The sequence below is a fragment of the Kryptolebias marmoratus genome, linkage group LG6 (genome assembly GCF_001649575.2).
Source record: "Kryptolebias marmoratus isolate JLee-2015 linkage group LG6, ASM164957v2, whole genome shotgun sequence".
Taxonomy (NCBI): domain Eukaryota; kingdom Metazoa; phylum Chordata; class Actinopteri; order Cyprinodontiformes; family Rivulidae; genus Kryptolebias; species Kryptolebias marmoratus.
The window spans coordinates 25,219,508-25,241,775 of record NC_051435.1 but is presented as its reverse complement, the minus strand read 5'-3'; the positions used below and the strand labels follow the sequence as shown (position 1 = coordinate 25,241,775).

Genomic DNA, 22,268 nt, shown 5'->3' with positions numbered 1-22,268 from the left:
ATATATATATATATATATATATATATATATATATATATATATATATATATATATTTCTTTTTTTTATTTTACAATAAGCCTATTTTATGATTTTCTTTCATAATGTTGTTGGCTTCAATATACTTTCAGTTCAGCTTTAAGTGTATATAGAGAGTGAAAGTGGGCCTATATCTTTAAAATGAGGAAAACTACACCAATATTTGATGTATATTGATACTTATTCGCTATTATTCACCCTGTAGAGTGAACACATTAAAAATCTTAATGGAATACTGTAGCTATTCTGTTAGCTTTTGTTTACATCTTTCCATGGCAATATGAAAGTGGGTGCGTGCCCCTTTCTCCCTGTGGTCGTGATGTAAGTGTTTCCTTTTGGACTTTATTATCAAGTATGAATACATGTCATAAATCTCCTAGTTTACCCTCCACCAATAATAGAATGGAATTTTCAGCCCTGCTAATGTCTAATGAGAGGTACATAAATATATCCATTTTTACAGTCAAAACAATGTTAAATGTTATGAAAAGTAGTTTTAAATGAATATAGATATTTACAAAATGAGTCAGAGTATAAGAAGACTCTGTCTTATGTTGTAGAATCAGTACTTGTGAGCTTTTACTCAAGTTTGACTTCATATGTTTTGTGCATATACCTTAATCTCTATAGGATGAGTCTCAGTGGGGCAGAGCAGCTTGCGGCGGGCACTATCACCTTGATTTAAGGTCCAGTATCCTGTCATTCTGACTTCAGGCAGAGGCAACCTACATACAATAAACTGGTAAGGCCTTAAAAAACATGATTTACTGAGAAATCAAATTTGCCTTTTCACATTTGCACAAACAGATGCTATATGATTTTGTTTAAATCTGAAAATTACAATTGTAACTACTTTAAATGGCTACATAAATAAAAACAGTCATTGTCTTTAAGGGCTAAAAATAGTGATCAATAAATGATAAATGATTTGAAAACACGTGCTTTAATTGAATCCCACAGTTTTTAGAAAGGGTGATACAATACAATGAAGCTAATATATGTGTTCAGCCAGTCATATCTGACCAAATGTTTATTGGTTCTCCCATGAATCATAACTGGACTGGGCCACAGACGTATTGGCTGCAGGTACGGTGAAACACATACATTCCATAGAGATTGGAGGAAGGCCCTCTAACCATAAATTTGTCTTTGCATATAAGAACACAGAGATACAGAAGACAAGTAGTTTCATGTTTTCCTTTTTTAAAATTGGAAATCAAGAGACAAAATATTTGCTTATATGTACAGAAGATGTTGGTAATGATACAAGTAGGACATAAACTGTTCAAGATGGTCTTTAAATCACTGAAGCTTAACTACAGAACACACTGAAGACTCAGATGGATGACATTAGAAGATATTGCATGTAATCAGTTTCCTAATTGTACAAGAAAAATACTTGTTTCTGCCTTGTTCCATTTTCAAAACTTAGTTCTTAGCCATAAATATGAATTTGCTTGATAAATGTAATACTTCAAAAAAAAACAAGAGACAGAAGAAGCAAATATTTATCTTCATGTGGAGTGGCGATAAAAAGCTTTTGAGAAACAATGACGCAGCAGATATTTTCACACATACCCATTGTTACTTTGTGCCCTAGAAACCACAACAACACTGGAACCATTTTTCTGCCTCTGTCTCACTTTGTTCTGATCCTGTCACCATTAAGTTGGTTTCTCATTGGGCTGTGATTGGTGGAGACTAGTTGGCAGTTGTACTAATTTTTTTGCAATCTCACAGAATTCTGAGTGTTTGCAACCAAGAGACAAGAGAGCCATGTAGTCGCATTTTGAACTGCCAGTGTTTGAAAATCATGGCCTATTTTCATGTCCACAGCTTGCAAAATTGCATTCTTTGCAGAGCACAAAATTTGGTTGTCTACCTCTGCCTTCATCATACCTCTCTCAGCCCACTTTGTGCCCACCTTGGGAGTCACTTTTCAAATGAAGCCACTACCAATGAAGACAGGCAAATTTGAACCTCTTTTTTATTAATTATTATTTATCATCAGCATGTTTTTAGACATTTGCCTCAGTTCTTTGCTGTCATAGGAGAGCTCCTGAGCAGGTGTCAAAATACATTACTGGTATTCTTGAGACAGGCTGGAGACACCACAACAAAATTCAGGTGGGTTTGAAATGATGGAATCATCTATATCTATATATACACTCACCAGCCACTTTATAAGGTACACCTTGCTAGTACCGGGTTGGACCCCCTTTTGCCTTCAGAACTGCCTTAATCTTTCATGGCATAGATTCAACTAGGTACTGGAAACATTCCTCAGAGAGTCTGGTCCATATTGACAGGATAGCATCATGCAGTTGCTGCAGGTTTGTCAGGTGCACATCCATGATAAGAAACTCCCGTTCCACCACATCCTAAAGGTGCTCCATTGGATTGAGATCTGGTGACTGTGGAGGCCATTCGAGTACAGTGAACTCATTGTCGTGTTCAAGAAACCAGTCTGAGATGGTTCGTGTTTTATGACATGGCGCGTTATCCTGCTGTAAGTAGCCATCAGAAGATGGGTACACTGTGGTCATAAAGGGATGGACATGGTCAGCAACAATACTCAGGTAGGCTGTGGCGTTGACACGATGCTCAATTGGTACTAATGGGTCCAAAGTGTGCCAGGAAAAAATCACCCACACCATTGCACCACCACCACCAGCCTGAACCGTTGATACAAGGCAGGATGGATCCATGCTTTCATGTTGTTGATGCCAAATTCTGACCCTGCCATCCAAATGTTGCAGCAGAAGTCGAGAGTCATCAGACCAGGCAACGTTTTTCCAATCTTCTATTGTCCAATTTTGGTGAGCCTGTGTGAATTGTAGCCTCAGTTTCCTGTTTTTAGCTGACAGGAGTGGCACCAGGTGTGGCCCATCCACCTCAAGGATTGACGTGTTCTGCGGTCAGTGATGCTGTTCTGCATACCTCGGTTGTAACGAGTGGTTATTTGAGTTACTGCTGCCGTTCTATCAGCTCAAACCAGTCTGCAGCAGATCATCTTGGCCATGTCTACATGCCTAAATGCATTGAGTTGCTGCCATGTGATTGGCTTATTCGACATTTGCGTTAATGAGCAGTTGGACAGGTGTACCTAATAAAGTGGTCGGTGAATACATATACATAACAGATTTTTGACTGTTCTGGCCTTTTGAAGATGTTTAACAATAGTTTTTTTAAAATCACATTTACTTTTTTACACATTTACTACATTTACCACTGTTCTGCTTTAAACATTCTGTGTGTTCTAGCTATGCCATCGATGTGCCATAATGTGCCTTTAGTGTTTATGTGATTCCAGCATCAAGTGTTCCTGGTGTCTTACTCCTTAGCCAGTTTGACAGAGGTGGGTTTGGCCCCGATGGGAATCCCATGCTTGTGCAGAGACTCTATCAGAACTTCCCGCATATCTTTGTTGTACGAGTCGAAGTCGAAGACGTTTCGCACCACGTTGGCCAAACCCTCGTTGGGAAATTTCTGATAAAGTAGCAAAGTGGAGTGTAAGAAAAAGTTAAACGAGTGGAAAAGGCAAAGAGTTGGAAAAAGATAAAGACGTAGAAAAGTATCATTGGTTAAAGGAAAAAGGAGGCAAAGGAGAACACAAAAATTGAGTGGAATGAAAAGGAAGTAGGAAAAAGTTATGAAAGAGCAAACAGTTTGGCAAAAACAAGCAAAAGAAACAACAACAAAAAAACAAAGGAGATAGAAAGAGAAATTACATTGCTTAGAATTTCTCAAAAGCAGTCAACATCTGAAAAAAAATGACACAGGAAGAAACTATAAAGAACAAACTCAGTGATTAAACCCACTAGAGTGCAAAAACTTAAAATGTTTATATAGACAACAAAATAAACTTGCCTTCTTTACAAAATTAATTTCATAACACCATTCTTCAATGTCAAAGTGAAATCAAAACTCTACAAAGTAATACCAATTAAATGAGAGTATGCCGTGGAACTCAGGGCAGATCTTGTCTACCGGCCACAGCTGAGCTTTTTAACTACCATGGTGACCTCAGCCTTGGTTATGGACAGAACCACCCCAAAGTTACATAGATTCAGCTTTCTCCATGGATATTTTTATAGTTTTTTCTTATAGTTTGATGTGTTGGTGGAATTGAGAAGGTCCTCGAAGTATTTCTTCCACTGACTGACAACAGCACTGATTGAAGTCAACAGCACCCTACCTCCACTATACACAGTGTTTGTAAAGTGCTGCTTTCTGCGACTCAGCCTCCTGACACTTTGCCAGTATTGTGTCATCTACAAAGTCTATCACCGACTTTGTGGATGACACAACTACAAAGTCTATCATCGAACTACGGTCTAGGGTGTCCTAGCGCCATGTGCATTTATGAACAACCTTATGTTTAAACATGGTGTTTAGTATGGACAAACTGTGACTAGCACAGAAGTCCAATAACAGAACACCACTCAGATCCATGCCAGAAAGGCTGTTCTTCCCAATCACGCCTATCCAGATTGTCGTTACCTATTTGGGCTTTGAAGTTCCCCAGCAGAATGATATAGTCCCCAGCTGGAGCATCTTCCAGCACCCCTGCCAAGGACTCCAAGAAGGCTGGGTACTTTGAACTTCAGTTCAGCTCATAGGCACAAAAAACAGTCAGAGCCAGGAAGGTGCAGGGAAGCTACCCTCTTGTCTACTGGGTAAAAATCCAACGCACAGGCACCACGCCGAGGGACTATAAGTAGCCCCACACCGGCCCGTGGCCTCTCACCATAAGAAGCTCCAAAGTGGAATAAGGTCCAGCCCCTCTCAAGAGGATTGGTTTCAGAACCCAAACTGTGCATCAAGGTGAGCCCAACTATATCTATTCAGTACCTCTCAATCTCACAAAAAAGTTCAGGCTACATCCCCACCATGTCCCAAGAGCAAGATTTGGTAAGGGGTCAGAGGGCCATGGTCCCCGCCTATAACACTAAGCATCTGATCTGTATGGCCCCTCCTGCAGGCGGTGTGCCCACAGGAAGGCAAGGCGTAGGAGAGAATCATCCGTCAGTTAATTCTTTTCTTGTTTTTTAAAGTTTTTTTAAACATTTACTGTGTAAATTCTTGTGAAAACATTCATGGAGTTAGGGGAATTCTCTGGGCCTAGGATGGAAACCATTGCTGAATATTATCGAAAGATTAGGCATCAGGTAGCGCTGCATGAAAAATACTGTTATTGTTGTGATCCACCCAGCTGCTTCATCTACTGTTGCATTTATAAATAGGAGCTAAATACTGTAAAACAGTGTACTGTCTGAGGTGGTATTGAGAGCATTGAGTCCTTTGTAGCGGTCTGTTGTGATGAAGAGGGAGCTGAGCAACAGGGCAAAACTCTCTGTTTTATCAGCTGATCTATGCTCCTAGCATCACCTATGGAAAATAACTTTGAGTAGAACACGAAAGAACCAAAGCAAAGATACAGGCGGTTTAAGTGAGTTTTCTCCACAGGGTAGCTGGGCTCTCCTTTTGAGATAGGGTGAAAAGTTTGGTTATGTGGCAAAAACCCTGGAGTAGAGAGGCTGCTCATCTACACTGAGAGAAGCAAGTTCTGGGAATATCCACCTAGGAGGAGACCACAGGGAAGTCTCTCCAGACTGTCTTTCAGCTGGCTTGGGAACGCCTTTGAGTCCTCCCTGAAGAGCTGGAAGAGGTGGCTGTGGAAAGAGACGTCTGGGCTTACCAGCTCAAGCTGCTGCTGCTGTGACCCAATACCGAAAAAAGTGGCAGATAATGAATGAATGGATGGATGGTTGGACATAAGAAGCAAACTGGCCAATCCCTGATCTTTGGTTTAAGATGCTTCCACACATTTCTTAGGGAGAACAACATCACATTTATTGTGGTCCTGGCTCTTCCTCTTTCCCACAAAAGAAATATTACAAATGTGAGATAAGCTAAACCAAATTTCTTATCTGTTTAGTGCCTTTTTTGCTAGAGTTCTCTAATGCTGCTTAAGTAGTGACAAGCACACATCCACTTAAGTTTCCACAGGAGTTCTCAAAATACCAATTGTCAAACCTTGGATCCAGGAGAAGCAGTTAGGCTTTCATCCACTGCACTTTGAATAGTTTCTGTTTGCATTCATTAAAAATTATCCCATCGCAAAAGTCACCAAAGTAGTCAAAAAACTACTCTGTGGCAGGGTGTCAGGGGTGGACGAGATTCACCCTGAGTTACTGAAGGTTGTGTTTAAAACACATTAAAACTAGAAACTTGAAGGCAACTGTACGTGAACTTCTCCTGAAGAGAGGTGTTTTAAATGTAAAATGTTTTAAAAAATATACTGAACATTTTTAACATTTACACTCTTTTGTTGAACAAACCTGACATGCAAATAAACAAAATTCTGTGGAAAATCCATCTTACAAAATTATTGAAGTCAATAATCAGATTTTCTGCCTCTCTGTAGTGAAAATCCATTGAACAGGTTCATCCTTTCAGACTCTTGAGTCAGGAATCCCTCAGTTTAATCGCCTGCAGCACCCTCTGCTGGTTGTCTTGAGTCAATACATTGCAAAGGTTCAACTAATTTACATGGTGGTGTAACTGTCTTGGGGGGGGGGGGTAACTGAATGGGTGGGCCCGGCCCGCCCAGCTCACCCTCTGGCGCCGGGTCTGCATGAATGGGTGGATGTTTGAAGCCAATATTTATATTTTGTTTCAACTTTTATCCCTTTTGGTTTTCTCTGCCTTTTCTGCTGTCACAGTTCTGCATATGATGGTTAGCTTGATTTTTAAATTGTATCCTGATAACCACCAATGGTACTTGTACTAGAGTTTGAGAACCATAGCTGTAATATATAAGAAGTAAGTTACATAATTACTTTGCATGGAAACTGCTGAGTTTTCTGGGCAAGAACAGTGTGCTGCTGGCATCGTGTGATATATATCTTTTTATTCTTATAAACTTACATATAAATAAAATGCAAATAAAAGAAAAGTTGCTCCATAAGGACTTTGTCGACTTTGTTGACTTTTGACTTTACAACAGTTCTGGATTCGAGGGTGCACTCTGTGTTAAACTACAATATTATACACTGAAAAGGTGCATACTAAAAGTGTAATACCAATGAGTTTTTAGATGAACCCTGCACATTTTTCTTATTTTAATCTACAATTTGTAAAGAGCAAACACTTTCATGTGCTTGCATTATTAAAGCACCTAAGGCTGCGGGACTTCTATCAGAAATCATGTAATAAATAACTGACAGAAACTAGCCTGACACCAAACCTAAAGTAATATTAAAAAAAATGTCATGTTGATGACATAACTGATGACATAAACACTGTAGGGTTTTACCTGGAGGTGTTTAACAATGTTGACCACCTCTCGAGTGGAGTAGGGGTACGAGATGGTGCCCTGATCCGCCATGGACCTTAGCTCTCCAAAGGCAGCCACCAGTTTCTGCAGAGTTGCTTCAGGAACATCAGGGCCGTACTGTTTCAGCATGGCCAGCTCTGCCTGGGGCTTTGGATTGTCCACAGCATGACAGCTAAAAATATCACCTGGCAACAGACACACAGGACATCTGACTCTTTTTTACATTTACAATATTACATAAAAGAAAACAAGCCACTACAAACAGAAAAACAACAACAGCTGATATTGCTCATTAAGGTACCGGTGTATAAGCATGAAAACTTCCATATTCCTAGTCACCCATTTTCCTTCTGTTTCTATCACTTCAATTAACTAATACTCTTGCAGCTATAAAAATATCCATGAAAACAAGCAGCCAGATCTGGAAAGGTGCACTATGACTTTTGGTAGTGACATGCTGTACAATGCAGATAAAATTTGCCAAAAAAAAAAAAAAAACTGCAATAAATTTCCACATCCACAACAATTTGGCAAAATGTGAGAGAAAACATACGTATATAGAAGGCAATACATGACCAAACGTGCCCACCTTCTCTCACTGTTGGAAACTAAAGCCAGCAGGACCAAGTTTAAGGGAGCTGCCATGTTGTATTTTTGGGACCAAAGATGGCACATTAGAGATGTGAGGCTTCAAGTCTCATCCTGTGGGGATGCTGTACACGGTCTGGCTTCAACTTCTGGGTTCACATATGGTATTCAGTATTTTTTTACATGTCAGTGAGAAAACCCAGGCCATTTTGGAGCTCTGTAGCTCATGTATACTTCACAGTAGATTCCTTCAAATTTTAAACAAGTCAAAGGAAATTGGACTTTACATGACTGAAATGTTATAAAGATTCAGAGTTCAGTACGTCTCAGATTACTTAGTTTTCTCCCTTTGTCACCATTGTTTCCTTCCGTTATCCTTGATTTCTGCTGGCTAATTGGCCCAGCTACAATCAATCAGAAATCATCCATTTTAGGACATCCTCGGGTATCAGAAAAAACGGCATCAGACCTAGGTTTCAGGAAAAATGCTGTCAGTTATCAGAAAAAAAACGGCCGGTATCAGAAAAAAGGGCCTCAGAGAAAAGCTTTCTGTAGGTCGCGCTGTTTTAAGGATTCCCCCCCCCCACCCCCAACTTTATTTATCTTCATTGTTACAAACACAAATAGAAAGCAAACTGATATCAAACGCAAACAATATTCCACAAAGAAAATGTGTGTGGAATGTATATGCATTGCAAAGCACCAAGACCTGCTAACTCCAGGTAGCTGAAGGAGGCTCAGCCTCAGGGCTCATTAGAGTCCTGCAGGGCTCCGTGAACAGCGCTCGGACCTGAGCGCGCAGAGGTGGTGTTTATACTTGGCGCTTACGTCGGAGCAGTATTCTCAGAAAAGACGGGGGGCAGTACGCTACGTAACCAGTGGAAATACGGTAAAAAGAGAGCAGATTTTCTGGCTGTGATACAGAGAGGATGTTTAAACTTAAAGCATTCAGTTTGACTTTCATTGATTTTTTTTGCTTTACTTGTGATTTGCCCATCATACGACTAATATTTCTTCCCTCTGTGGTCTATAAACGCTCCTTTTTATCGGCTGCAGCAGTTATCTCCTTCCATGAGTTTTAAGTCGTTCGATTATCTCTGTAATCTCTTATAGAGGGATCATATAAATGCTGATACAGGTGAACCAGCTCTGCTAGAGCACCAAAATTGTATATTTTGAATAGAGCGCGGCATGCACGGTCCACGGCGAGTTACAAAAACTAGGAAGTGCACGACCACGTGACGCGACACCACGCTGGGCCTACTTGCACGGGCGGCGACAGCTCGATTGCGTCACTGTTGGCGTGCACACCCTCGCGCAGTGATCAATGCTTCAAGTTGATGTGGGTGGAAAAAAAAACGTGTATAAAAGATGACGTATTTTACAATAAACAAGCGGAGCTTAGCCTGGCGGGGTGCTAGGGAAAGCCTGGTGGTCTGCCAGGCTTATAGTACACTGGGGGAAACCCTGTATATATATATATATATATATATACTGCATATATATATATACTGCATATATATATATATATGCAGTCAGTCTTTCTGTGTCTCTGTTACACATACCCCCACACCCACACCACCCTAGACACACACACACACCTTCACGCACAGAGTCACAAAAAAATCGTGATAAGTAAAGATCATACAAACATATAGGTTGCTATTACAACAATGTGACCTGCCTACTTTAATGCTAGATTCAGATTCAGTCTTGATTCATTAAAATAATTCATGCAATCAGGATTCTCAACCTGAGATATCCTTATTGCAGAGCAAATCTGTTCTGGCACATGTAGGCAGCCATTTTCTCCACATGGTATGCCCGAGATGTCACAACAGGACAAAAAAAAGAAATCCATGTCTTGATTTTTCCAACGCAGTCCAGTCGTTGGTTCACAGAATCATGATTATCCTGTTTTAGCGGCATATAAATTTGGGTATCATCAGTTCAAAAGTAGAAGGCAATCTCATGTTTCTGGAGAATAGTTTTCAAATTCTGTCTCTAAAAGTTATGAACAGAATCTGTGACCACAAGCAGACCTGGCAGAGTCTGACTTTCACTCCGAATCGGTCTGACTCACTGCCAGCAATGTGAATCAGACTCTCGCACCGTTTGTATAGGGACTGAATGGCTCGAAAATAAATTGACTCATCACCTGCTCCAGTGCAAGGGATGAATTCAGTTTCAGGTTAAACTGTCAGCAAAAAGCTCTGTCCATTCAATGATTTCTTTCTTAATGTCTACCAAACAGAAAATCAGACTGGCATTTGTATATTGTTTTAATTATACCCAGTGCTGTAAGATTTTAAACAAACTTTCTTCCTCTAACTTGAAACCAGAGTGTCAACATGACAAGGAGTATATTTTGTTATCTTTAGATCAAACTGAACAGAAGTTGTGTGGAAGTTAACAGGCAACGAGTCGATAATGTCTGCATAGTTTTGATGAAGGATGAAGCAGCTCGAGTCTGTACCCAGTCTCTATGGGTTTTTTAACAGGGGGTCCTTATCCCCCTGCGGGTGGTCATCAGTTCTAGCTGGATCATACACTGGCTGACTGGTAAGGAACAGATCCAGTCTTTGCAGGCGTTATGGTGTGTATTTCTTTTCTCCTTCTGATTTTAATTCAGATGTTTAAATTCACATTCAAGTTCATTCATACTCAGTAACAAATGGGATTTTAAACGTAACCAAGTACAATTTTTGAAATAAAACACACTCAAGAAAAGGTAAAAGTATAGATTCACATAATTACTTGAAAAAAGTTAAAAGTACACAAAACTCATACTCAATTGTAGTAACACGAGTAAACGTAATTTGCTACTTTCCACCTCTGCATAAAACATTCCAATTAAACTAAGCATCAGAAATTTTTCTGATGCTTAGTTTAAGATAAGTTTCTTGTTGATTAAAGTAAACTATTACGTGTCTGCTAAAAAAAAAAGAGTGGGCTGTGCATGTGTGATTGTTTACCTAACGCTCCAAAAAAGTCATTGCCCAGGAAAGGAAAACCAGGTCGGTTTGCCAGGACAAGCATCCTGAAGTCTGGGTTGATGACTATGATGTTGGTCCTCCCCTGTGCTTCGTGTGGATCTTTAAAAAAAAAAAACAGAATCAGTGTGCATGATAAAAACAAGCAACAATGCATGTTTTAGTAAACAAGTTAGTTTAGTTTGTCACTTCATAAAATCAGGACAGTTGAGGTTGTGTTCACGCCTCTCTGGAAAAGAGTGTATGAAAATATGGAGCTACGTGGAAAACAGCAGAATCCAAAATCATCCAGTACCTAGTATTGAAGGGTTTTTTTGTTGCTCAGAACTTCGGCTTGTGCTTTCATTGGGTCTTTGTTTATCTGAACTTGTGGACATACCTGAGATGATTCTGCGCCCATCAGCCAGGATCATTTCTCCACTCTCCACCAGAGTTTTCAGGATGCAGGTGACGTTAGTGGGAGCTTTGTCAGCCTCGTCAATCACAAGTATGTGACCGAGCTTCACTGCCTTCACCTGATCACACAGAGAATTTGTACAACTAAGTGTGACAAAATGGTATTGATAAATACATCTTACCAATAAGTTTGGTGTATGTAATTAGTTAAAAAGAAAAAAAAAAACATGGACACATCATTTGAACCACTGCTACAGGTGAGTACCCCATGTCAGCAGTCATTATCAGTATTGGGTGCTCTTAGAGCTGCTCTTTTTTTTTTGCAAAAAGTGTAATGGCACTTATTAGTACTTATATCAATATTTAGTATCGTCAAGTACTCAAAAGTAAGTACTTATACATATTTGATGCTAGAAAAGTCAAATGTACATGACTGTTCCTTAACTTGCTGTGGAAGTCATTCTAGTAAGTCTGCCAAATAGTTGGGATTAGACTTGTGATGAAAATATCTGAGCTTCAAGTGGCAAAACAGGCTTGTGAGACTAATATGTTTACAGAAATAAAACAAAAATCCTGGTGGGTTCCTGTCATTATTTATGTTGAATTTTTTCATTGTTTAATTGTCTGTTTATCTTCAGTTCAAATGGTTGCCAGTTAAACACCCATTCAATGCCCATAGTGAAAGTAAGAGTATAACTTCATAACTACAATGCTGTGAAAAAGTATTTAACCCTTTTTGCATTTTTGTCACACTTAAGTTTCACATTAGCAAACAAATGTTATTATTAGACAAAGACCACCTGAGTAAATATGTTGTTTTTAAATGATAATTTCATTTATTAGGAGAAAAAAGATATTCAAAACAACCTGGCCCAATGTGAAAATTAACTGCATCCTTTTTAAATGATAAATTGAGAGATTAAACACATTTTTTAGAAATATCAGTTAATATCAGTTTCAGTAGCTACACCTAGACCTGATTACTGCAAGACCTGTAGAACAACTCCATCCATCCATCCATCCATCCATCCATCCATCCATCCATCCATCCATTCATCCAGCCATCCATTCATCCAGCCATCCAGGCACCAGCAGGATTCGAGTATTTGGGCATTTTCATTACCCAGAGATTTAACGAGATGTATAAAACAAACGTTTGTCCCCTATTTAATAAAATTAAACATGACTTGGACAGGTGGGATTTTTTTTGCCAATATCATGGCTTGGTTGTATATCACTGATCAAGATGAATAGTTTGCCTCGTCTATTATACCCAATAAGGATGATCCCAATAGTGTTCTCATACAAGATGATTAAAATCATTGACGGCTGGCTAAGCTCTTTCAGATGAAGCAAAGGCAGACCTAAACTCAGGATGTCAATTTTACAACTACCAGGCTGTGAGAGTGGTCTGGATCTACCAAGTATTGGAGTGTATCAGCTATATAGTCACCTTAAATATCTACATGACTGGATTAAAGACGATTCACATTCTATCTGGTTGGATATCGAATCTTCTCTTTCAAGGTATGATTTGAGATCTTTGCTGTTTTTTAACAGGATTTGCGATGTGAGGCTGAGCACTAGCAATCCTGTTACACGAAATACAATTAAAGCCTGGCATTTGGTACATCAGCTGGAAGGGAGATCGAAATAATCTTGATTTTCAGCCTGGTTTGACCGATAGGGGTTTCAAGGTCTGGAGGGATAGAAGTATTGTAATACTGACAGATGTTTTCTCTAATAACACAAGGATGTCATTCGCACAACTATCCATGAAATAGAATTTCCCCAGACAAGACCTCTTTCATTACCTGCAACTAAGACATTATATCCAGCATAATACAACTTTGGCAAGAAGTGTGGTAGTCTCATCAGTTGGAAGAGTATTATTTTTGGAAAATACAAAGATGTTTATCAGTATGTTATACAAGGTATTATCCTCTGTCTGTATGGCCTATTTGCACACACTGAGGGACACTTGGGAGCGTGAAGTTTCAGCGTTTATTAATGATGAAAATTGGAGTAAGATTTAGAAATTTGCTAAATCCATCTCTGTGTGCAATAGGATAAGATCTATGCAACTTAAAATTCTACAAAGGATGCATATTTCACCAAATAACAGACACTACTTTGGTTCCGATCTCTCTCCAATGTGTCTTAAGTGTAAAACAGAAATTCGGACTTCGACGAGGCCCCGTATGTACTACAGGAATTTATAGAACACAAGACTGAACTGAAAGTTATTGTTCAGCTGCTGTTTGTGTGCACTTTCAAAGCTTTGTTTCCAATTCACACGTTAACATTTACATTGGGAAACTGAGCACTTTAACATGTCATAAAGTTAATAATTTATGAGGCACGAATGTTTACAAAAGATGTCCTATTTTTACCACACAACGTGGATCAGTAAACCTGCAAAAATAATTAGAGGAAGTGTGAACATAGCAAACTGACCAAAGGAGAATCCTCGTAGACAATGATGCCATCTTGCACCGAAGGCTGCAGGGTTAAAGTTTGGACCGTTGTATCTCTGAGAGGAGAAAAAAAAACATGGTTACACACACAAGCCAACCAGAATCAAATATTTACTGTGGTAACAAGATAAAACATAAAACGTGTTGATGGTTTGATCTGGTTTAGCCTTCTGAAGTTTATGGTCACTTTGTGCCTGCAACAATTTCTGATTTTATGTTTTAAAACCAGAGTAGATAAACTGACAATCCATGTTAATCTAACTTTTTTATGACATCTAAAATCTGGAATGTCCGACTACAGGGAATCATACCCATTGTACCAAACGTCCTTTGAGAACATCACAGTTTTAAAAATTTGTATAGCTGTTTAAATCAACACACTATTATGGTGACATTCAGGTCACTCAGAAATTGTCCACAGCAACTTTTGTCTTTTTCAAGTTAACTCTGGTGGCCATTTTCAATTAGGCAAACAACGAATACTAATCAGTCATACAGGACTATATAATGATTATTTTGTGAGTTTCAGTATCTTCTGTAAAGTGGTTTATATTTATGAGATATTTATGAGCCTTTTCAAGAAAATTCCCATTAATTTCCAAAGAGAATAATAAATAAATAAACGTAGAAGCTATTTTGGAGGTGGATAACAATAGGTGTCTGTCATAGGAATGCAGAGGAGCACTAGAGTGCATGAGTTATGCAGCATTTTCCTTCCATTTCTGTGTGTGTGTGTGGGGGGGGTTTGGGAAGTTACAGCTACACAAAACAGTATGTGTGTCAAAAAAGGGAGAAACTGTCAGAAGTATATGCCAAACAAACAGTTGCTGTGCAAAGACTATAAGGCATATTCAAACTAATTCGTGGACTGTGAGTGAAAGGAGAGATTGGTTCTCATTAATGTAAAATTTCACATTTCTACAGTGCTTTAGGTCAGAGACATGACAAGTTAAAATCATCCTCACACCACAATCAGAAAAATATACAGCGTTGGTAAAAACATTGCCTGAAAGAAGACTAAAATGCCGAAGTTTTGTATAATTTGTTTGTGTATCTTAAAAGATACACAGGTAGGAAGTTTGAGGGGCGGCTGTGGCTCAGTGGCTAAAGTAGTCAACTTCCAATGAGATAGTTGGGGGTTTGATTCCACCAGTATGCCACTGGTTGAAGTGTCCTTGGGAAAGATACTAAACCCCTTATTGCCTCCGATGTGTGCCCCAACGATGTATGAATGCGATCTAAAGCACTGATTAGACTCTTTAAAACAGGGGAGGCCAACCCTGGTCCTGGAGAGCCACAATCCTGCATATTTTACTTGTTTCTCTGCTCCAACACAGCTGATTTGAATCAATGGGTGATTAACAGGCTTCTGCAGAACATGAAGAGGTGATTTAACCTCTGAATCAGGTGTGTTGGAGCAGGGAAACAAGGAAAACATGCAGGATTGTGGCCCTGAGGACCAGGGTTGGCCACCCCTGCTTTAGAATGATTCATTCAGATTAGCTTTGAATGAATAAATGAGGGCACAGATTGTGTGGCCTGGTTGGAGCTATGTAAGTACAGTCCATTTACCATTTGTTTGCTAACAAAACGTGTTCTGGTCACACACCTCCATACTCGATGACATGTTGTGACAACCCACTCGTACAGTTGAGCTGGTTGCACCATTTCCTCTCTTCCTCAGCCTCTCACACTGTCAGACACGCCCTGTTCTCCCAATAGACTCACCTGGTTGGTTGACTAATTTAAACAATGACTTATATACTAAAAACATGACATCACGTGACTTTGGATGAGCTAAAAACGCCGCCATTTTAAGGAAGTAATTCATTTCACCCTCTCCGTTCAGCAGTACTGTGATTCCTTCATATTTTGCTGTGTTTGCTGCACAAATCGTTGCAGAAAATGCCCAGATGTGATAACATTTCATCGATAAGTGTTTTTTTTTCATTAAAAACGAGGCTATGAAGAACTGAAAGACAAGAATCTCATCACTGAGGAGCTCAAAGCTGGAATCACTTACAGGTAGGTCATTAAATGGGACATCTTGATGCATATTACATGAACATTAAGAGGTTTATCTCATTGTATATTATATTACAGATCTACTCAGTATATAAATATTAATTATTGTGATCCCTTTCAAATGACCCTGTAGCCGATGTTACTCAACTCTCTTCATTATTGTATTAGAAACTTTTAAAACTGAAATAAACTTTTTACAAGTTGTTTTTGATTATTGTATTTAAAGTTTTGTATAAATCCATTTTAAATATGCAGCTGATAGAACTTAGAAGGTATCAGGAAATCAACAGTGACTATAATCCCATCTAAAATGTGTTTATTTTCATTTAACAGGTGGTTAGAATCTGCTGACGGATCACCAGGCTGAACGCTCTGAAAGTGAAGACTCAACAATCTCCAGATGTTTCCAGCTGTGCACCCTGACCTCTGAGGAGATGTCCTTCAGGCAGCAAACTGAGTTAGCCGGTCCTATAAAATCCTATTTGTCAGGAGGGACCCCTTAAAAAAACTCAAATATATAGTTAAACCAAGAAAACCGCCACAATGTGACCTCTCACTCTGTTAGTTGAGTGTTTTGCTCATTGGTTTGTATTAGGTTTTAATGGCTTAATCTTTTTAAAAATGATGTCACTGTAACTCGAAATGCCATGAAAAGTAATAGCACACATCTCATGACCAAGCCGGTCAATTTAATGTATAATTTGTGTGGCCACATTGTTCTGTTTGGGTCAAATTAAAGCTGACAGTAGAATAAAAACTAAATGAATCTAGAGACACTTTCGGAGGTAAATAACACTACATGCTAGCCATAGGAATGCATTAAATCCAATGGAGTGCATGAGTTATGTGGCAGCCATTGTGATTTGCTCTAGCTCTGCCTATACATATACAGTTAGGTCCATAAATATTTGGACAGAGACAACATTTACATCATTTTGGTTCTGTAAATTACCACAACGAATTTTGAACAAAACAATTCAAATGTAATTTAAGGTCAGATTTTCAGCTATAATTCAATAGGTTGAACAAAATGATTGCATACAAATGTGAAGAACTAAAGCATTTTTTAAACACAATCCCTTCATTTCAGGGGCTCAAAAGTAATTGGACAAATTAAGTGATTGTAAATAAAATGTTCATTTCTAATACTTGAAAACCCTTTGTTGGCAATGACTGCCTGAAGTCTTGAACTCATGGACATCACCAGATGCTGCATTTCTTCCTTTTTAATGCTCTGCCAGACCTTTACTGCAGTGGTTTTCAGTTGCTGTTTGTTTGTGGGCCTCTCTGTCTGAAGTTTAGTCTTTAACAAATAAAATACATGGTCATTTGGGTTGAGATCAAGTGACTGACTTGGCCATTCAAGAATATTCCACTTCTTTGCCTTAATAAACTTCTGGGTTGCTTTGGCTTTATATTTTGGGTCATTGTCTATCTGTATTAGTATACAGCATGTCTCTGAATACTTCAGAATTCATCCGACTGCTTCTGTCCTGCGTCACATCATCAATAAACACAAGTGACCTTGTGCCACTGGCAGCTATGCATGCTGCAGTGTTTTACAGATGATGTGGTGCGCTTTTGATCATGGGCTGTACCACGCCTTCGCCATACTTTTTTCTTTTCATCATTCTGGTAGAGGTTGCTCTTGGTTTTATCTGTACAAAGAATGCTCTTCCAGAACTGTGCTTCCTTTTTTAGATGTTTTTCAGCGAAGTCCAATCTAGCCTTTTTATTCTTGAGGCTTATGAGTGGCTTGCACCGTGCAGTGAACCCTGTTTATTTACTTTCATGCAGTTTTCTCTTTATAGTAGTTTTAGATATTGTTACGCCTACCTCCTGAAGAGTGTTGTTCACTTGGATGGCTGTTGATAAGGGATTTCTCTTCACCATGTAAGGTATTCTGCAATCAACCACCACTGTTGTCTTCCGTGGACATCCAGGTCTTTTTGTATTGATGTGAAGTGCTTTCTTTCTTCCTCAGGATGTACCAAAATATACATTTTGCCACTCTTAATAATGTAGCAATTTCTAGGATGGATGTTTTCTGTTTTCGCAGATTAAGGATGGCTTGTTTCACCTGCATTGAAAGCTCCTTTTACAGCATGTTTCCTTCACAGCAAAATCCTTCAAATGGGAGCACCACACCTCAGATCAACTCTAGACCTTTTTTCTGCTAAATTGAGAATTACATAATGAAGGACTTGCCCCCACCTGCCCATAAAATAGCCTTTGAGCCAATTGTCCATTTACTTTTGGTGCCTTTAAAAACAGAGTGGCACATTTTAAGGAGCTGAAACTCCTACACCCTTAATCCAATTTTAATGTGGATACCCTCAAATGAAACAGAGTCTGGACGTAATGTCCATGTCCATTATATAACTATAATTTGAATATGTTTCAGTAAACAGGTAAAAAAACAATTGTGTCAGTGTCCAAATATTTATGGACCTAACTGTATAATAAAAAAGAAATCTGACCAGAGGTGAATAAAAATAGGTGAAATGCAGAAGAGGCAATGTAAGACAGGCACCAATAATGAAACATCCATCCAACAGTCCTTTAAATGATCACCACTCTTCATTTATCTGAACACTACAACACATCTCCGTCTAACACACCTTGCAGTGTGACCCAGCGTGTCCCAGTTTCTTTGCTGACTTAATCTTTCTTGCTTTTTGAGCCATATCTCTGTAGGCTTTCAGTCACAAGATCCAAAAGCCACATGCACACACTCTCCTGCCTCTGTCCTGCTCTAATATTAGCTGCTACTACAGTGCCTAACCGGAACACGTCCATGTTCAGCTCTACTTTGACTTTCACAAGACTTTGACCCAATCCACATTTCCATGCTGAGTGGAAAAGTCAACTGAATCAGTCTGTGAAAATTTTCATAAACGATAAATCCATTTACTGCTCACCATCACTCAGCACCAGTGGATCAAAGTATCAGTGCCAAGTGCCTATGATTGTTCTAAACTATATAGAGTACAAAATGTTTACAGCACACAACCCACTAATCCATGAATGAGCCAGTCTGACCTAATTTTCCCGAAGAGTGATTGTGTATTTATAGAATCTCTGAAGCCATGTTACCAAGGTCTTCATAAAATATTTTTCTTTTAATATGAGTATATAAAATCCTTGTCCTGGTGAGAAATGGCCTAATTTACTGATAGTTGACATCCTCAGATAAAAAGTCATGGCTGGCAGTGGGGTGAGAGAACTTACAGGCAGCTCACATCTTCCTTAAACAGGTTATTTATTTATTTATTTACAGTGTTTATTGTCTACAAAACTGTCTTATAATGTGCCAATGCATAAGCAATGAAACACCCATATTAAACAGACTGTGTGCAGGGTGGGTAGAGTCCTTTATGATGGGGTGCCCTCTGTCTGCATTGTGATGTATATAGGTCTGAGGTGGTGGGAAGACTGCTCCCTACAGTCCTCTGTGCAGCCTTAACCACCCTCTGCAGAGCCATCCTCTCAGAAGCAGTGCAGTTGTCGTGCCACATGGCAGAACACTCTCCACCACACAGTGATAGAAGCTCCTCAGGACTGAGCTCCCAGATCCAGTTCTCCGCAGCTTTCTGAGAAAGTAGAGATGCTGGTGGGCCTTCCTGACCAGACAGGAAGCATTGGCACTCCAGGTAAGGTCATTGGATATATGCACACTCAGGTATCTGTAGCTGGAGACCTCATCCACAGCTGCTCCTCTGATTTACAGGGGAAGAAGAGGACACTTGTCTCTTCTGAAATCCACCACCATCTCCTTGGTCTTCTTCACACTGATGCAGATATTATTTTCTTTGCACCAGGCCTGTCACTCCACAGTGTGTAACATGATGGGAATGTCTAAAAAAATCTGTCAATATATCAGGAAGAGAACTGTGGACTTGCACAAGTCTGGTTCATTCTTGGGTGCAATTTCCAGATGCCTGAAGGTGCCTCGTTCATCTAAACAAACAATTATACGCAAACAAGATGGGAATGTCCAGCCATCATACCGCTCAATAAGGAGACAGGTTCTGTGTCCCAGAGATGAATGTGTTTTGGTCCGAAATGTGCATATCAACCCAAGAACGAAGGCAAAAGAACTTTTATAGCTGCTGGCTGAAGCTGGTAAGAGTGTGTCATTCTCCACAGTGAAATGAGTTCTGTATCGACGTGGGCTGAAAGGCCACTCTGCCAGGAAGAAGCCATTACTTCAAACGAAACATAAAAAAGCCAGATTATTGTTTGCAGATGCACATAGAAACAAAGATCTTAATTTCTGGAGACATGTCCTGTTGTCTGACAAAATTAAACTTGAACTGTTAGGCCATAATGACCATCGTTACGTTTGGAGGAAAAAAGAGGAAGCTTGCAAGCGTGAGAACATCATCCTGACTGTGAAACACAGGGGGGGCAGCATTATGTTGTGGGGCTGTGTTGCTGCAGGAGGAACTGGTGCACTTCACAAAATAGATGGCACCATGAAGAAAGAACATTAGGTGGAAATACTGAGGCAGAATCTCAAGACATCAGCCAGGAAGTTAAAGCTTGGGCACAAATGGGTCTTTAGGGTTTCCCCCAGTGTATTATAAGCCCACTACCTTTCTTTACCCCTTTACACGGTAACACCTACTACAACATGTCACAGAGCAGGGTCAAAAGACGTTGGACTCCTTTTTTTTCCTAAGTCAGAGGAGCAGTGGCACAGACGAGGAGACTTTTCATTTACCTGTTGACCAAGAGGAGTGCACTAACATATGAAGCACCAAAGCGGACAAATGCTCTAGGTACAAACCCACACGTGACACCCAATGATCGGTGCGTGATAGTGAATCACCCCCGTGCGAACGTTTGAACCGAGCACGTGACCCAATGTCTGGCGTGCACAAACGTATGACCCACGTGCAAGACTGAATGACCTGCGCAAGACAGTGAAAGACAATTTTTTAAGAAAAAAAAAGTCAAAATGTTTTTATGGATCCCCTCTTTTCTTTGTTTATTCCATTTAAATCAGTAAAGACAAGACTGTTTCTTCTACTAAAAGCAGCAATCCTTGAAATTCTCTTTACACTTTCTTTGTGTACCACTAAGTATTAAACAAGTGTGCTAACGATTTATATGATCACTGTAACTTTCACTTATCAGTGTATATATATATATATATATATATATATATATATATACACACATATATATATACACATATATATATATATACACCGAATGGCCCATGCAAGGGCCATACATTCACACAGGCCACCTACCACCAGGCTTAGGCTATTTTCTGGGGGAAACCCTTGGCCTTCCAAATGGACAATGTAACTAGTTTGGCAGTATGCTTCGAGGTCAAAGTGGCTTAAGGATAACAAAGTCAATGTTTTGGAGTGGCCATCACAAAGCCCTGATCTCAATCCTATCAGAAATTTATGGGCAAAGCTGAAAAGGCACGTGCGAGCACGGTGGCCTACAAACATGGCCCAGTTCCACCAGTTCTGTCAGGAGGAATGGGCCAAAATTCCTGCCAACTATTGTGTAAAGCTTGTGGAAAAATATACAAACCGTTTGACCAAAGTCATACAGTTTAAGGGCAATGGTACCAAATACTAATGAAATGTATTTAAACGTTTGACTTTGAAGAAAGTAATAAAAATTGCCTTAAAAACATTCTCTCTCATTATTCTGGCATTTTGCAAATAGAAATATTTTTGAAAATCCTAATTGACCTAAAACAGGAAAAGTTTATTCGGATTTCACATCAGACAGTGAAAAAAATGCATGTCTTTTAATATGGTGTATGTAAACGTAAACGTCTGACTGCACTGCTGTTTTGCTGCATCACAAAATCTACTTCTACTCAGTGGCTTAAACTTTTCTTAAACTCGAACTTTTGGTTTTTTTAATTTTTTTTTACTTTTTGGTGGGAAAGTTTTGTAAACAGCTAAATGCTAGTAAATTAGTATCACTTTTTCTAATTACTATGAAATTTGTCAGGGGTGTTTTCCAGATTGTTTTTGTCAAAAGATTTAATTTTTGTTTAACAGGTTTCACCGTTACCATTTTCTGTTCTTTATTGGTATACATGTATATGATTAAAAAAAATTTCTTTTAAAAATTTGTTATTTTAAGACCATGAAAAATTGTTTATGTACACAATGATTGGCCAGTCATCAGGAAATATATTAAGAATTTTTTGACAAACTGGTGATTTTTTGTACCCCAATATGGGCATATCATTTATGATGACTGACAATGGTTGCTGAGTCATCAATGATTTTTTTTGCAGATTTTTTGACAAACTGGGGGGGTGTGGTTGGGAGGAACGGCCCCCCTGATCTGAACCCGAACGGTGTTCTGTTGTTGGACTTCTGTGCTCGTCATGGATTGTCCATAACGAACACCATGTTCAAACATAA

General features: G+C 39.2%; 1 protein-coding gene across 1 annotated transcript in view; it reads right to left on the bottom strand.

Moving 5' to 3' along the window:
- Window positions 1–22,268, bottom strand: part of vwa8 (von Willebrand factor A domain containing 8) — a 145,753-nt gene that overhangs the window by 71,305 nt on the left and 52,180 nt on the right. Inside the window, exons 19-24 of the mRNA XM_037976242.1 lie at window positions 13,814–13,934; window positions 11,340–11,475; window positions 10,943–11,062; window positions 7,359–7,564; window positions 3,375–3,526; window positions 654–762 (exon numbers count right to left, since the gene is read on the bottom strand). Of these exons, the coding sequence (XP_037832170.1) occupies window positions 654–762; window positions 3,375–3,526; window positions 7,359–7,564; window positions 10,943–11,062; window positions 11,340–11,475; window positions 13,814–13,934 (844 nt within the window). The remainder of the gene's footprint in view (window positions 1–653; window positions 763–3,374; window positions 3,527–7,358; window positions 7,565–10,942; window positions 11,063–11,339; window positions 11,476–13,813; window positions 13,935–22,268) is intronic.